The sequence below is a fragment of the Rattus norvegicus genome, chromosome 16 (assembly GCF_036323735.1).
Source record: "Rattus norvegicus strain BN/NHsdMcwi chromosome 16, GRCr8, whole genome shotgun sequence".
Taxonomy (NCBI): Eukaryota; Metazoa; Chordata; class Mammalia; order Rodentia; family Muridae; genus Rattus; species Rattus norvegicus.
Genome location: NC_086034.1, coordinates 63,918,063 through 63,932,777, shown reverse-complemented (window position 1 = coordinate 63,932,777; position 14,715 = coordinate 63,918,063). Strand labels below are relative to the sequence as shown.

Here is a 14,715-nt window from a genome sequence, read left to right as displayed (position 1 = left end):
ATAAAATTATTTAAAATAAAGATCATTGTAAGATTAGGATTCAAAAGATAATATTTTGTTCAACTGTATACAGAATGTTTATGTTTTAAGTATTACAAAGGAATCAAAAGTTTAAACATTTTTAAAGATTTAAAAGTGGGAAAGTCTTGGCCAGGCATGATAGTCCAGGCCCACTGCTACTCAGGGGACTGAAGCAGAGGATTGCCAACTCGAGGCTATCTGGGATACCCTGAGATCCTGACTTCCCAAACAAAAGGGAATCAAGTTAAGCTTAATACATCACTGAAGTAAAACATGTTTTATCAATTAGGATGGCTGTAAGTGTACAATGCTTTTAAAAAACTCTACAGTAGTTCAGGAATGCTTAGGCCTTCCTGTTACTCTCCAACACACCCAGACTAGCTTCAATTCTGCAAACTCCACTCATGCTAAGGGTGTTTAAGGGTACACTGTGTCTATACTCTATGCTTACATACAAGTCCTCATCACTGTGTTACGACTATCAGGACTCAGTGTGCACTGGACACTCATGAAGTCTGAAAGCAACAGCACAAAGCACACACGTACATCAGGCTGTGCCATCCGGGTGTCTGTAGGCACAGCGTGATGGTCATCCAGGTGTCTGTAGGCACACTGTGATGGTCATCCAGGTGTCTGTAGGCACACTGTGATGGTCATCCAGGTGTCTGTAGGCACACTGTGATGGTCATCCAGGTGTCTGTAGGCACACTGTGATGGTCATCCAGGTGTCTGTAGGCACAGTGTGATGGTCATCCAGGTGTCTGTAGGCACACTGTGATGGTCATCCAGGTGTCTGTACGCATAGTGTGATGGTCACACACAACAAAATCTATCACATGGATGATTGATTTCTCCAAACACATCCCTACCGCTAACAAGGAACTCTAAGTATATATAGCTTGTGTAATCACTGCCTCCTGAATATGGGTTGAGTTCACTTTCTTTCAAAGTATCAAACTCAGCAATTGTAGGATGAGAGTATTCCATAGTCTAAGTTCTATTTTACTCACCTATCCTGCTGCTCACTGGCTTTCTCTGTCATGTTGTCAGCTGCTCTATAAAACTCATTACCTTAGCCCTACAACTTTCCAGGAACTCTTGGCCTTCCAATCTGGACATTAACCTAACCCAACACCCCATAATTCTAGCATGTTTTTGTCCAATAAGAACACTACACCCATAAAACAAAATAACTTAAAATGTTTCCATCTAAGACATTTGCCTACTTCTTATCCTTAAAAAAGCTCTTCCAGGACAAACAATGACTATAGTTTCAGTCAAATAATAGTCAACTAACAAGAACTCTTAGCTACTCAGTCCACAGCTAACGGAAACTAGACTTAGTGTTATACAAACAAATATGAAAGTGTAGGTTAACTAGTTTTTACGGTGGAGAATTTGTTAGGTACTCCTAACTGCAAAGTAACTCCGTAAGGCTGTTTCTTGTCTGCAGTCTGATGGATGAGCATACACATAAACCCCAGGAATGAATCCTAAGCAATCTGTGGTGAAGAGAAGCCATGACGGGAAACAAGCCTTCTTCTGTGTGGACCAACACTAAATGAGTGAAGTGATGCAGAAACAAACGTAAGTAGTTGATAGCTGGTCATCTGTGAGACAACATATTGCTTGATTTGGAAAGTAAACGGTCTCAGATGATTTATTAAATCAGACTCAGACCTTTCATTTAGCCTAAAGAAAAGGAAATTGTGTAGTGGCGCATGGCTGAAATCCCAGGGCTTGGGAGGCTGAGGCAGAACCTTGAGCCTGGCCAGACTTCTCTCAAGAAACAGAGAAAATGAGAACTAGGAAAGAAAGAAAAGCCAGACAAGAAAAAGAAATCCTATTTCATATAAAACAAGCAAGAGTCTTGACTTTTCATCTACGTAGCTGAAAGCCTACTTATAAGCGAATTCATCACACTCACTAGTTCTGCCTAATATGGAGCACAGACCCAGTAATCTGACCATTCCCAATGGGTTTCACACCACTGATCACTGTCCATTAATGGATCACAGACGCAATTTGCTACAAGTGAAGTGGAAAAGTATACAAACACACAAGCAAGGAAGGGTGCAGTTTCCATTTCCTCAAAGTTCTGATTGCACTGCAACATTACAAACTCTAAGCAATGGCTGAAATTAAAAAAAAAACAAAAACAAAAACAAATAAAAATCACTAGCTTTCCTTCTCCATGAGCTCCAGACTACTACCTTCTTCCCCAAACACCAAGTAACTTAGGAGCTGTGCCCTGCATACAAACCCACCTATAGATTATGGCTTAGGCTCTAAATCAAACTGCTGACTCAACGTCAATGTCTCACTACTTTACTTGAGAACTAGACTCACGTGTGCCTCGCTTTATCATCTGTAAAACGAGAATCGCAGTTCTCCTAAGTTCTAAGCTTACGTTTACAGAACTGAAGGAGTAACACCACTGAAATGCACAGCAAGAGGAGCTGGAGGTGTATGTAGCCCAGGGGTAAAGTGCTTTCCCAGCAAAAACAGAGTTCTGGTGCTCAGACAGCATCTCAAGACAGAAAGGGCGCTGCAGAGATGCTCTGAAGTTAATTAAACAGAGCTTACTCTTCCAGAGTAGCTGAGCACCCAAGCTGGGTGACCCACAACTACCTGTAACTCCAGCTCCAGGGAATTGCCCTCTTGTACCTACACAGACACACACAGACACAGACACACACACACACACACACACTCAAGAAAACTAACATTTAAAAGAGGAATTTTTGATACTTTTTTAAAAAGTGTGTCTTTTAATTTTGTATCTTTCTATCCTATTTGAATTTATAATATATGTGAAGTACAAACTTCAAAGGTACTTGTTTTAAAGTACATAACCTAATTAACCTTATTTAAAAAAAAAATCAACCAGAAGTATCAAGGCAGTGAGAGTATGGCCCTTCTGTTTTTGTTCTACATTTCTGTATTTTATAAAAAATATTCTGTGTTTCTAAAAGAAAACAACTACTTACTCAGAAGGGAGAGAGGCAAGAAAAGTAAAGTTCAGCATTTAGAAATCTGTGCCTATGTGCTGAGTTTCCCCGCCAGAAGACTTCTTCCTAAATCCTCACTCAAACAACCTATCATCTTTGTCTCTAAGAAAATGAGCTAGCTGAGACAAGGTAAATACACACTGGACCTCAAAGCTGATCTCTCTGTCCCTTATCATAGGCACACACTACCCTTATCACTATTGTCTCCGACTGGCCGGGGGTAGTCTCTCCAGATTGTCCACTTCTTTAGAAAAGGTGGAATTTGACAAACCCCATTGTCTTTCGTTGTGTTACTTAAGAATACGAGAGATTCTTGGACACTTGTTGAGTTACCCTACACTTCTTTCGCCCCGGACTGTCCGTACTCAAAGGACAAAACCGTGTCGTAAAAAACAAAACGAACTAGCACACGAACGACAAAGCTATTCCTAAAGCTACTCAAATCCAACTTGTCTCAGACACAACTCCGAACTGAAAAGGTTTTAAGTATGCCCACATCCACAGATGAGCGCTACACGGAGTTTGCATAAGTTGAAGTACCACTGTTGCAAACGCCAAGGAGTGAATTCACACCTCGCCCCCCTCCAACCCCCCCCACCACACACACGGACACTAAACTTCAGTTCTCAGGGTGAGGTGGAAAAGAACCACCAACAAGTCCCTACTTGTCCCACTACAACCTGTAACTTTTTTTTCCTAGTCCGACCACCCTCCCTCCGCTCCAAAACCCGTAAAACACGGTCTCAGACCTGCTGCGAAGTGCAGGGGAGAAGACTTTCGGCCGGCCATGTCCTTTGCATTCACGTTCGCTGCGTCCACCAACCTCTTCACCCGGGACACGTCCCCATTTCGACAAGCCTCCAGCAGCTCCCGCAGGGCCCCACTCACGGCTGGGACCCCCGGGCCAAGGCCCGCCGCCCCGGGTCCCAAAGTTGCTGTGGAGCCAACTCCGGCGGCTTCGGGACTCTCCGCTATGCTCGAGCCAGGGGAGGACGGAGAGGAAGACGAAGAAGAAGTAGGCGAAGAAGTGGACGACGCGGAGTTGTTACCGCCGCCGCCGGCTGGGCTGGGAGCGACCCCGACGGCGGCGGAAGCTGCCGGGGCCGCGGCCGTAGCAGCCACCGTGCAGACCGCGCCGTCCACCGGGTCCGGAGATCGCGGCCTGTCGGGCGGGTCCCGGCTGCCATCCCCCTCCGGCAGCGCCAGGCCGTGCCGCGGGGAGGCGAAGGGCGCCAGGCCGCCGGCCGTGGGAGAGGCCGGGGTAGGTCCCGGGGCCAAGCCCGGGCTGAGCGGCGGGGGAGGTGGCGGTGGCGGAGCCGAAGCCCCTGGGGCGGGCTGGAGCTGTTGCTGATGATGGTGGTGATGATGCTGAGAGCGACGCGACGCCGCCATCTTCCCACTCCCCCGTACTGTCACTGCGGCAACGGCGCCACCGCCCGCCCTCACTTCCGGATTCTGGACCAATCAGAAGTCAACATACCCGGAAATGATTCTTGCCGAAGTGGGTGGAGTCGGAGAGAAGAAGGGAAGTATTGGAAGCTTAGAGAACAACCAGCCTGGGGGCGTGGCTTAGTAGTTGAGAGACTGGCTTTGTGACGCCCTGGCGGGCTGGCAAGGCAGATTTGAAAGTTTTGGCGAGCCACTACCTGTCCGAGAAACTTCTGTCTTCCTTCCAAAGCGGGATTGCTTTGGACTGCTTCAGTCTTTTCCCAGGTGTCCGTCAGTCTGCGGTGTCTTACTTCAGAAGAAGCTATTAGAATGTAACTTGGTGCAAACATTTAGCAAAATGTCCTCGCCCGAAAATGGAATTAATAGTACCCACCTCACAAAATTGTCTGCAGAGATGAAGTGAGCTAATGCATACAAAACGCTCTGAAGAATACATAACTAAAATTAGCACATTGGGAATATTTTTAAATGAAGTGTTGGATCTGTACACCTTACTATCTCCTTTGGTCTCATTCAGAGACAGGACTGGAGGGAAGGATAACCTTATTCTCTAAGAGGGTATTTAACTCTTGCCACAAATGCCAAGGAGCGGAGACAGGATGCCTTTTTGCGCTGCTCTATCCAGTGCGCCTGTAATCTTAGAGGACGGGATTAACAGTTCAGAGACCTGCTTTACCTGTTATCTCCCAGCCAGCAAAGTGGAACAAAGAAGTCAGTCATCCCAGACTTTGGTCCTGTCTCTCAGGTCAGGTGGTCTTAATACTGGAGAAAGGAATACACACACACACACACACACACACACACACACACACACACACACGCTATCAAATAGCTCGGTGTTGGGGTCTAAGAGTCGGATTATTGAATGCACACCCTAATACTGGTCAGACCAGGGACATAGCTCAGAATCATCTGAACTACAACATCTTTTTATGTCAGCTTATAAAAGAAAAAACCACAATGAGCTCATACGCAGGTGCAGGAAGTTCTGCCTGGTGATCAGCTCTAACTTAAGCCATTTTTTTTGACATAACAGTTTATATTGACCTTTAATTTGATGAGCCCTACGTAAAGCTTTGAGGAATGTCTTAAGATTAACAAACCTCAGGACATAACAGAACATAACAGGGTCTGAAAAAAATAGCTCTGAGTGAAGCTATTTTTCTGTGTCAAAGGCTGGTAGGCATGTTACAGCAACAATATGAAATAGCTGGCAGGCATGGAACAAAATGTCTACAGCTATGCTGGGGAGAAGGGGCGGGTATTGTCGGACCACAGAGGCTTGCTTTGCTTGTTCAGAGTTAAATCTAACTTGGGGTGCCTTGAGAGGCATGCGAGTCTAAGTGGCATTGGGAGTATGCATACCTAGCTAGACAGAGACTAAGAAGGGACAGGGGCAAGCAATGGGGGAGGGGAAAAGGCACCAGACAAGAATCTCCAAGACCAGGCAGACCACCTGACCTGAGAGACAGGACCAAAGTCTGGGATGACTGAATTCTTTGTTCCACTTTGCTGGCTGGGAGATAACAGGTAAAGCAGGTCTCTGAACCATTCATCCTGTCCTCTCAGATTACAGGCGCTCTGGATAGAGCAGCACAAAAAGTCATCCTGTCTGAGCTCCTTGGCATTTGTGGCAGTTGTCGGTCCAAATTCTCACAGTCTATTGAGAATTTTCCCTGTAAGTTTTCTCACTCCGTGCATCAGTCGGGGTTCTCTAGAGTCACGGAACTTGTAGAATGTCTCTCTATAAGAAAATGTATTGTGATGACTTACAGTCTGCAGTCCAACTAACCCAACAATGGGCAGCTGTGGATGGGAAGTCCAAGAATGTAGTGGTTGCTCAGTCCCAGGAGACTAGTTGTTTCAGCTGGTCTTCTGTATAAGCTAGAATCCTGAAGAAGTAGGTTCCAACTGATATGCTGACAAGTAAGTGCAAGCAGGCAAAGAAGAGCTATGTTTTCTTTCTTCCGACGTCTTTTACGTAGGCCTTCAGCAGAAGGTGTAGCCTAGATTAAAGGTGTGTACCACCACAGCTGGATTTGGAACTCACAGTCCCAAACTGGCTTTGTATTCAGGTCTGCTCGCCTCAGTCTCCTGGGCAACCCTTGTCTGGGCATAAGCTTTTCATGGCCACTGACCCTCAAGATCTGGATCAAAAGTGTATATTATTCCATGTCAGAAGCCTATGCCTTCCACCCTCAAGATCTGGACCACAGGTGTGCCCTCCATTACTGGATTGTAGTTCATTCCAGATGTAGTTAAGATGACAACCAGGATAGCCATCACTCACGAACGACACACTGTGACTTTGCTAGATCCCAATTTTAAACGGTGCTTCAGATTGTTGCGATTGAAATTCAACCTTTGCCAGTTCCTGGCTGTGTACATTTGAGCAGGCTATTAAAGCCAACATTCTGCCGGTTTCCTTCCTGCAAGACAACACATTTGATTAAGTGTTAATTAAAATTAAGAATTTTTTTCTTATTCTACTTTTGTGCTTTTATTTTTCATTTTAATTTTAACTAATTGTGAATTTTTTTTCTTTTTTTAAAGTTCGTTTCCCCCCTCCATTCCTCTCCACTTCCCTCTCCCCTCCCAAACCAAGATTGAAAACATGATTTCTATCTTCAATAACCATCAAAATGACATTTCCTACAGCTGTTTTTCCTCTATGCTTCCTATTATTATAGTGTTTGTGTGACGTAAGGAGATGTACCCAAGAATGGGATAATCTCAGCGAGGACTCCACTTCATACCAATTGTTCATTACTCAAGTAGGCATTGTGGAAACAAATATTAACCTCATTATTCCAATAGAGCAGACACAGAAAGAGTCTTAAGAAAAAACAATGTGCATCAGGCAGAATACTAAACCAATGGTTGCTTTAAATGTTCACTATTAAATATAATTAACATGACATGGATATTCCCATTTCAATGAACCAGTGAATTTTGGCATATCAGTTAAATACCATAAGACCAGGAACATGAGTGGCATTTGGTTTTCATTGAATCTAGGACTACAGGTTATAAGTCTAACATTATCCCGTATCTTATACATTTGTGCCCTTTTCCACAGTGACATTTGACAAAGGGTAAGGCAATTTAGAGAACACAGTGAAACTAAAATCAGGCCACAACATATGTTCTCCCAGTTTTGACTCTTTTTGGGTGAACAAATGGTATTATATATGACCATTTATAAATTTATAAATCCCTGTACACTTCAAGGAATACATTCAAGTACTTTAAACAAAAACTTCAATGGGCAAAACAAATTTACCATGAACCCAAAAAAATGTACTTTTGTGGACTATGAAGGTGGTTGTTACTGGTCTGCCTTAAATTCTGTATCTTATCCAGAATCCAAAGACTGTAGGCTGCCTCCCACAGAAATCCATTGTGAGTTTATTACTATCAACTTCAAGGTATATCAAGGTCCGAGTTACTGAAGGTTTTGTATTTTCCAATCAATGCTACACTGGTTTCTCATGAGGAAAACAGAACACAAAAGCTGTACCCAAGGCGTTTCTGAACAGTGAGATCCATAATCCAACTTGTAAAAAAGTATGTCCAGTTTCCACAGTGCTGATCCGATGAATGGAGCAAGAACTGGTAATTCAGCCACCTCTTTGGATGTTCTAGAATTCTGCAACAGAAATCTATTATGAGCTGATTATTATCACCCTCAAGGTAGATGAGGCCCCAGTTACTGAAGGCTCTATATTTATTTTCCAATCGATGACCACACAAGTTTCTTATAAAGAAAACATAGCAAAAGGTAGAACTCCGTTTGTTGTGAGAATCATCAACACCAGTGAAATAAGTTCTCCCTTCATCATCAAGATCTGGAAAATGTCTTAGGGTATCGACCATGCAGAATTGCTGAATCAGCACTGTTGTCTTAAATCTTCTCAACGTGGAGCATTCGGGAGTGGAGGTGAATCACCACAAAATGTCAGATAGCTACATCTGTCCCTTGAGTGTTCTCTGAAAAAGAAGCATGAAGAATGTCTTATCTGATCCTCTGACAGCCATTTACCCATATATTGCAGAAAGAAGGAATGGTCGAACTCTTTTAAAATGCATCTATTTCGTCTGCTTGTCAGAACAAAATAAATAAGAAAATCTCTGCTGGGTAGAATAAAAAGACTGAATTGCCTGAAACTGATCGCAATACATTCTGAAAAAACATCAATCAGTTGGAAAGAGCTTTTTTCATCCTCAGTGGAGAGTACTAATGGCACTTAACATTAAGTATTTATAAAGTTTATGGGCTCAGAAGGACTAGTGTTGAGCTCTAGACTCGAAAGGACAATCATCACTACCTTATCTGTGGTTACACACAGTTCCATGAGGTATGATACAGCATGCAGAACCTCGGTAGATATGTTTCAGTCTAAGAATCTGACTTTACTGGAGTTTTTGGCACAAGGATTAGAAGGCCTAACTATTTTGTAAGTACTTCTTGAATGTTGATGCTGTTCCTTTTTGGTAGCATACATAAAATGTTAACAGGAATTACGGCCACTATTAACAACTTTCTCCTCTCAACTTGTTTTATAACAAAGAAGACATTGGGAACAAATAGCTACCATTTTAGCATGTAACAGAATTCTTAGATATCGTCTGTTTCCTTGTTTGAGTAATTCGGGATTCTTTTTTTTTTTTCTTTCTTTCTTTTTTTTGGAGCTGGGGACCGAACCCAGGGCCTTGCGCTTGTTAGGCAAGCGCTCTACCACTAAGCTAAATCCCCAACCCCATAATTCAGGATTCTTATAAGTCCCTCTGATCTCCAAAAACCAAGAATCCCAGTAAAGAAGCATCTTATCATTTCCAAAAATATTTAAACAAAAAAATCATGTTCGACTGACTTAGAAGTACAAGCATACAGCTCTCTCCTGGGCCATACTATTGTCACAAGAGAAAAAACAAACAAACAAACAAACAAACAAACAAACAAACTGCTAACTGGAAAAAAAACAACTTCAATTCTGGAATGTGTTCAAATATTTGGGTTTTCTTCCCCGTAATTATATAAACTCTCTCTTTGAAGGTTACACCATTTGGCATGGGTTCCATATTTCAGTCTCAGTCAGACTTGGTTGACTGTTCTGGCCGTGCGTTTCCAGTTGATGGGATGCAGATGGACGTTTCAGATCTATCAAGTTCAGTTATCCTCTGGAGCTCTGTAGACTGCTTCCTCGCCGAATCCAATACAAGGCAGAGCTAAGCTTACTCAGGGCAGTGCCATTTTTTCACCTTAGTCTTAGATTACTAGACCAGAAATGCCCATGCTATCTACCATTGGCTCAGACTTCTCTACTGCATTCTCTTAGCTAAAGTTCCAACCAGAAATCTATGAGTCATAGTAACAAAGGGGTCAACGGTTACCATGGCAGCCATCATACTAAATGAATTGTATCAGATGAGGGTTTGTTTAAAAACAGAAATTTATTTTGAGACAGGAAAATGACAATAAGTCAAAGCTGCTTTAGCAAATTCCCGGGTGCTTTAGAAGATGATCTCTTACATACCAGGGTCAGTTGGATGATGTAGAGGTTAAGATTATGGAGTCCATATGCCATACGCTTGGGTACGAATCAGTACTTTGTCACTATTTAGGATTAATGCATTTGCTACCCCATATTTTTGAGGGGGTATATACATATGTATGTACACACATGAATACAGACCAGAGGACAACATCAGATGTCATTCCCCAGGGCCATACATCTAGCCTTTGATTCAAAGACAAGATCTGCCCAGAACTTGCCAAATAGATCAAGTTGACCAAGCAATAGGTCCCAGGGATCTGCCCATTCTTTCTCCCTGACACTGCGATTGCAAATGCACGCCACCACATCTGCCTCCCCTACACTTTTAAGCATGAGTTCTGAGAACCAAGCTTGCAAGGGAAGCATTCTGCTAAATGAACTGTATGCACAGCCTCTGCCACCCTACATATTAACAGAGATGGCTGAAAACCTGGTTGGTCTACTTAAGAAAGGCTAAGTTTTTACACTAAATGTATTTCTTTCCTTATAAACATTTTTCTCAGAAGTAATTAGAATACGCATATATACTCCGTTAAAGACTACCTCACAGGACTGGAGAGATGGCTCAATGGTTAAGAGCACTGGCTGCTCTTCCAGAGGTCATTAGTTCAATTCCCAGCAACTACATGGTGGTTCACAACCATCTGTAATTGGAATCTGTTGCCCTCTTCTAGGTGTACGTAAAGACAGATCACTCATATACATAAAAATAAATATTTTTTTTTAAAAAAAAAAGACTACCTCACATCCAGTATACATATGCATTTGTTCTGCCCAGAAATCTTAAGCATATTCAGAAAAATTCCCAAACATTCTGGAATGCATTGGTGAGGAATGCATGTACAATGGGCATAATGACATATGCAACTTCAGAGATAGTCAATCAGAATAGAGCCATACAACTGCAAACCAGTAGACAGGGATGTGGATTGATGTCATGTAGAGAGGCAGAGAGGCTGGGGTGAGGAAGAAGGAACAGAGAGAACGTGGCGGCAGATTTTAAGATTCTTCTCTGCGCATAGTTACAGGTTGTTATGACTATTCTTTTTTTTTTTTTTTTCTTTTTTTCCGGAGCTGGGGACCGAACCCAGGGCCTTACGCTTCCTAGGTAAGCGCTCTACCACTGAGCTAAATCCCCAGCCCCTGTTATGACTATTCTTAAGGGATGGGTGAGTACAGGATTTTGTGCTGTCTAGATGGGCAAATTATATCTTATCAATGGGATTGGAGGATATTGTGTGGTGTGTTCTTTCATGTGGCGACTTAATTGAGTTCAAGAGAGTGTATGGTGGCAGGATGCACTAGGCCCACTACGGAATTGGGATGTGTTTGTCTGGCATGGTGGCAACCCATCAAGAGAGCTGTGAGTGAGGGCAGGGTGGCCTGACGGGGTACAGTGCTGGAATGGCTCTCTGACAGCAGGTCAGAAAGTACTTGGGGCAGCATGGAGTGGCTGAGATAAATTAGCACTAGTTCCAATGGCCTGCTGGAGCCAGAACTAGTGAGAGATCAACCACCAGGGTATGTGTAGGAACCATTCTGCCCTTTTCTATTTTACTGCAACACAGGAAGACAGAACCAGAAAACCCAAACTTCCCTATTAGAGCATTGGGACATCCACCAAGCCAGGATGATTATTTGCTCTCATTGCAAACCCAACAAATCTAGCTAGACAGAGAATAAGGAGGGAGAGGCGCAGGAGCCAACAGAGGAGCAGCAGCCATGAGTCTCTTAGACCCGGCTAACCACCTGATCAGAGACAGTCCTAAAATCTGGAATGATTGATGGCCTTTATTCAACCATGCTAACCCCAAGTGAAGGCTGGAGTGAAGACCAGCGGAAGCCAGAATTTACAGCTGAAAGGTTGAGCAATGAGAGGCATTTGCCATTTCAGTTGTGCCTCTCACCTGGTATCCTCTTACGATTCTCACTTGGTTTCTGCCCTAGATTGTTATGATAAAACAGCTTGACCCAGAGAGTTTGGAGAAGAAAAGGTTCACTTTATTTACAGCTCACAGTCCATTATGAGGAGAAGTCAGGGCAGGAACCCCAGGCAGGGACATGGGTTCAAGAACTGATGACTGCTTACTTGCTCCTCATGGCTGGCTTCTTTATACACCCATAATCATCTACCCAGGAATAGCACTGCCTATAGTGGGATGGGCCCAGCCCTCCCACATCCATTTTTGATCAAGAATGTGACCCACAGACTAGCATAGAGTCAATCTGATGGAGGTGATCGGTCATTTAACGTACCCTCTTCCCAGATGATTCTAGCTTGTGTCAAGTTGACAAACAAAACAAAACAAAACAAAACAAAACAAAACAAAACACAGTTCTGCTTCTTGATAGAAGTCAATGAATAAAAAATGAGTTAAGTGACATGTGTGTGCAATTTCTTATATCCACTCATCCCCAAATCTTATCTTCGGATATCTATTTTGTGGTGTCCAATTGCTTAGCATAAATTATCCAAGAAAATCCATTTAAGTCTTTTGTTTGTTTTGTTTTGTAAATCCATCTGCTCAGTGGGGAGTTAGCAGGTGTCATAGCTTTTGGCTTTATCCTAACTTAGTAAATGAAGCAACCTCTCATCTTCAGAGAAGTAAAATCAATCCTTCAGGCTATAAGGAGCAAAGGAGGAGTCCTCAGCCTGGAAGTAGGTATGTTTCTTTCTAAAGATTCTGTCCCAGGATTGAGAAAAAAAAATCACTGTAGTATAGGGTTAAGGTGTAAAGCCAAGCATTCTAGATGAAAACAAAAACAAAAAAACCAACCCACAGCAGCAAACCCTCAACATCTCAAAGGCTCCAGTTTCACCATTTAGTAAGAACTCAGCTAGTTAAAGCCAATTCTATTGGCTTGTCATTCTATAACTCAATACCAACTCATTGTTGGAGGTGAGGCCCAACTCTTTTCTGCAGATCATTTTCTCCAGCTCTGCAAAGTTGTCCTTTGACATTCACATGTGTATCATGGTGTTTACACACATACATCACATACACACTTTTTTTGTCTCTCTCTTTTTTTTTTTTTTTTTTTTTTGGTTCTTTTTTTCGGAGCTGGGGACCGAACCCAGGGCCTTGAGCTTCCTAGGCAAGCGCTCTACCACTGAGCTAAATCCCCAACCCCCTCATTTTTTTTTAAATTGGATATTTTCTTTATCTACATTTCAAATGTAGCCTCCTTCCCGGTTTCCCCTTCAGAAACCCCCCATCCCATCCCCCCACCCACTGCCTCCATTAGGGTGCTCCCCCTCCCACCCACCCACTCCCTCTCACCTCCCCACCCTGGCATTCCCCTACACTAGGGCATGGAGCTGTCACAGGACCAAAAGCCTCTTTTCCCATAGATGCTCGACATGGCCATCCTCTGCTACATATGCAGCTGGAGCCATTGGTCGCTCCATGTGTACTCTTTGGTTGATGGTTTATTCTCTGGGAGCTCTGGGGTATCTGGTTGGTTGATATTGTTGTTCTTCCTATGGAGTTGCAAAACCACTCAGCTACCTCAGTCCTTTCTCTGAATCTTGCATTGGGGACCCTGTTCTCAGGCCAATGGTTGGCTATGAGCATCCGCCTCTGTATTCGTCAGGCTCTGGCAGAGCCTCCCAGAGACAGCTACATCAGGCTCCTGTCAGCATACACCTCTTGGCATCCCCAATAGTGTGTGGATTTGGTGACTGCATGAAACACACACACATTTAAAAAAATTTTTTTTCTAAAAGAGAAGAATCTAGAATGACATAGTTAGGGTCAACCTAAGGGACTGGGTAGAAAGAGCTATCCATTTGTTTGGTTACAAATAATCAGGTTTAGAATTGCCATTATGCGTTCTTAGGTGTACATAAGGGCCTGGAGTTCAAGAAAGAGGCCAGAGTAAAGACAAACTGTAGTCATCAGCATATTGAGAGCTTCTAAAACCAGAAGCTTGATAAGATCATCAAATAAACAACTCTATAGCTAGAGAAGATACCCAAAGTCTGGCCTTTAAACATTCTAGTGCACTTTTGGGAAGCATCCAGAGGAAGACAGATTAAAATAATAGAGTACAATGTTCTGGTAACTAGTGAAGAAAAGGATTGAAGGACTATGACAGGGTTAGTATTGACCTCTGTTCCATACTACTTCACTGTTAGTCCTGTGACCTCACAATTTTGTCCTCTGGAGAAAAATATGATCACTAGCCCTTTAACTTTAGACTCAAAGACATGATTTTCTGTTGGTGGGTGCAGGAAACCATAGAGTTGGCCCCGCCTGCCTGCCTAGAGAGGCATGTGTCATAGGTTTTTCAGGTTAGACTCCATGACTCCTGGGGCACACACAATGTGGCTTCCAGTTCCTAAGAGACTGACGTAGTCCCTCAGGCAGTGAAGTGCTCAGGCAGATTTGTGTTTCTCTGTCCCCTCAGAAGTGAAGGAAACATGGAAGCTTGACAGAACAATTGGTCTTAGATATTATTCTTGTGTGCCCCGTATAGCTTTCAAACATCATTGTATTCTGGCAACTACAACTGTATCAATCCTGACAATTGCCATTATAAAAGTAGAAAATGTCTGATTGTTCTCAATAAAATTGTCACAGCCTAAGTCTTGATCCCAACAGGCAACCTTGGTCCAGTAAGTGCAACTGCCTCCTGGTGGACTTAACATCTGATCAGAGCCAGTTCTGAGTCTG

The 14,715-nt window shown here is 43.2% G+C and overlaps 1 protein-coding gene across 2 annotated transcripts in view; it reads right to left on the bottom strand.

Annotated features, from left to right (window-relative positions):
• Window positions 1–9,809, bottom strand: part of Tnks (tankyrase) — a 151,004-nt gene extending 141,195 nt beyond the window's left edge. Inside the window, exons 1-2 of one of the 2 annotated variants that reach the window (XM_039094390.2) lie at window positions 8,002–9,809; window positions 6,255–6,910 (exon numbers count right to left, since the gene is read on the bottom strand). Coding sequence is in view for 1 of the 2 variants with exons in the window: in NM_001106084.2 (NP_001099554.2) it covers window positions 3,782–4,424 (643 nt within the window). In the remaining variant the exon portion in view is untranslated. Of the gene's footprint in view, window positions 1–3,781; window positions 4,450–6,254; window positions 6,911–8,001 lie in introns of those variants that run through there. The other variant, NM_001106084.2, reaches the window with a different exon arrangement.
• Window positions 9,810–14,715: the final 4,906 nt, after the last annotated feature.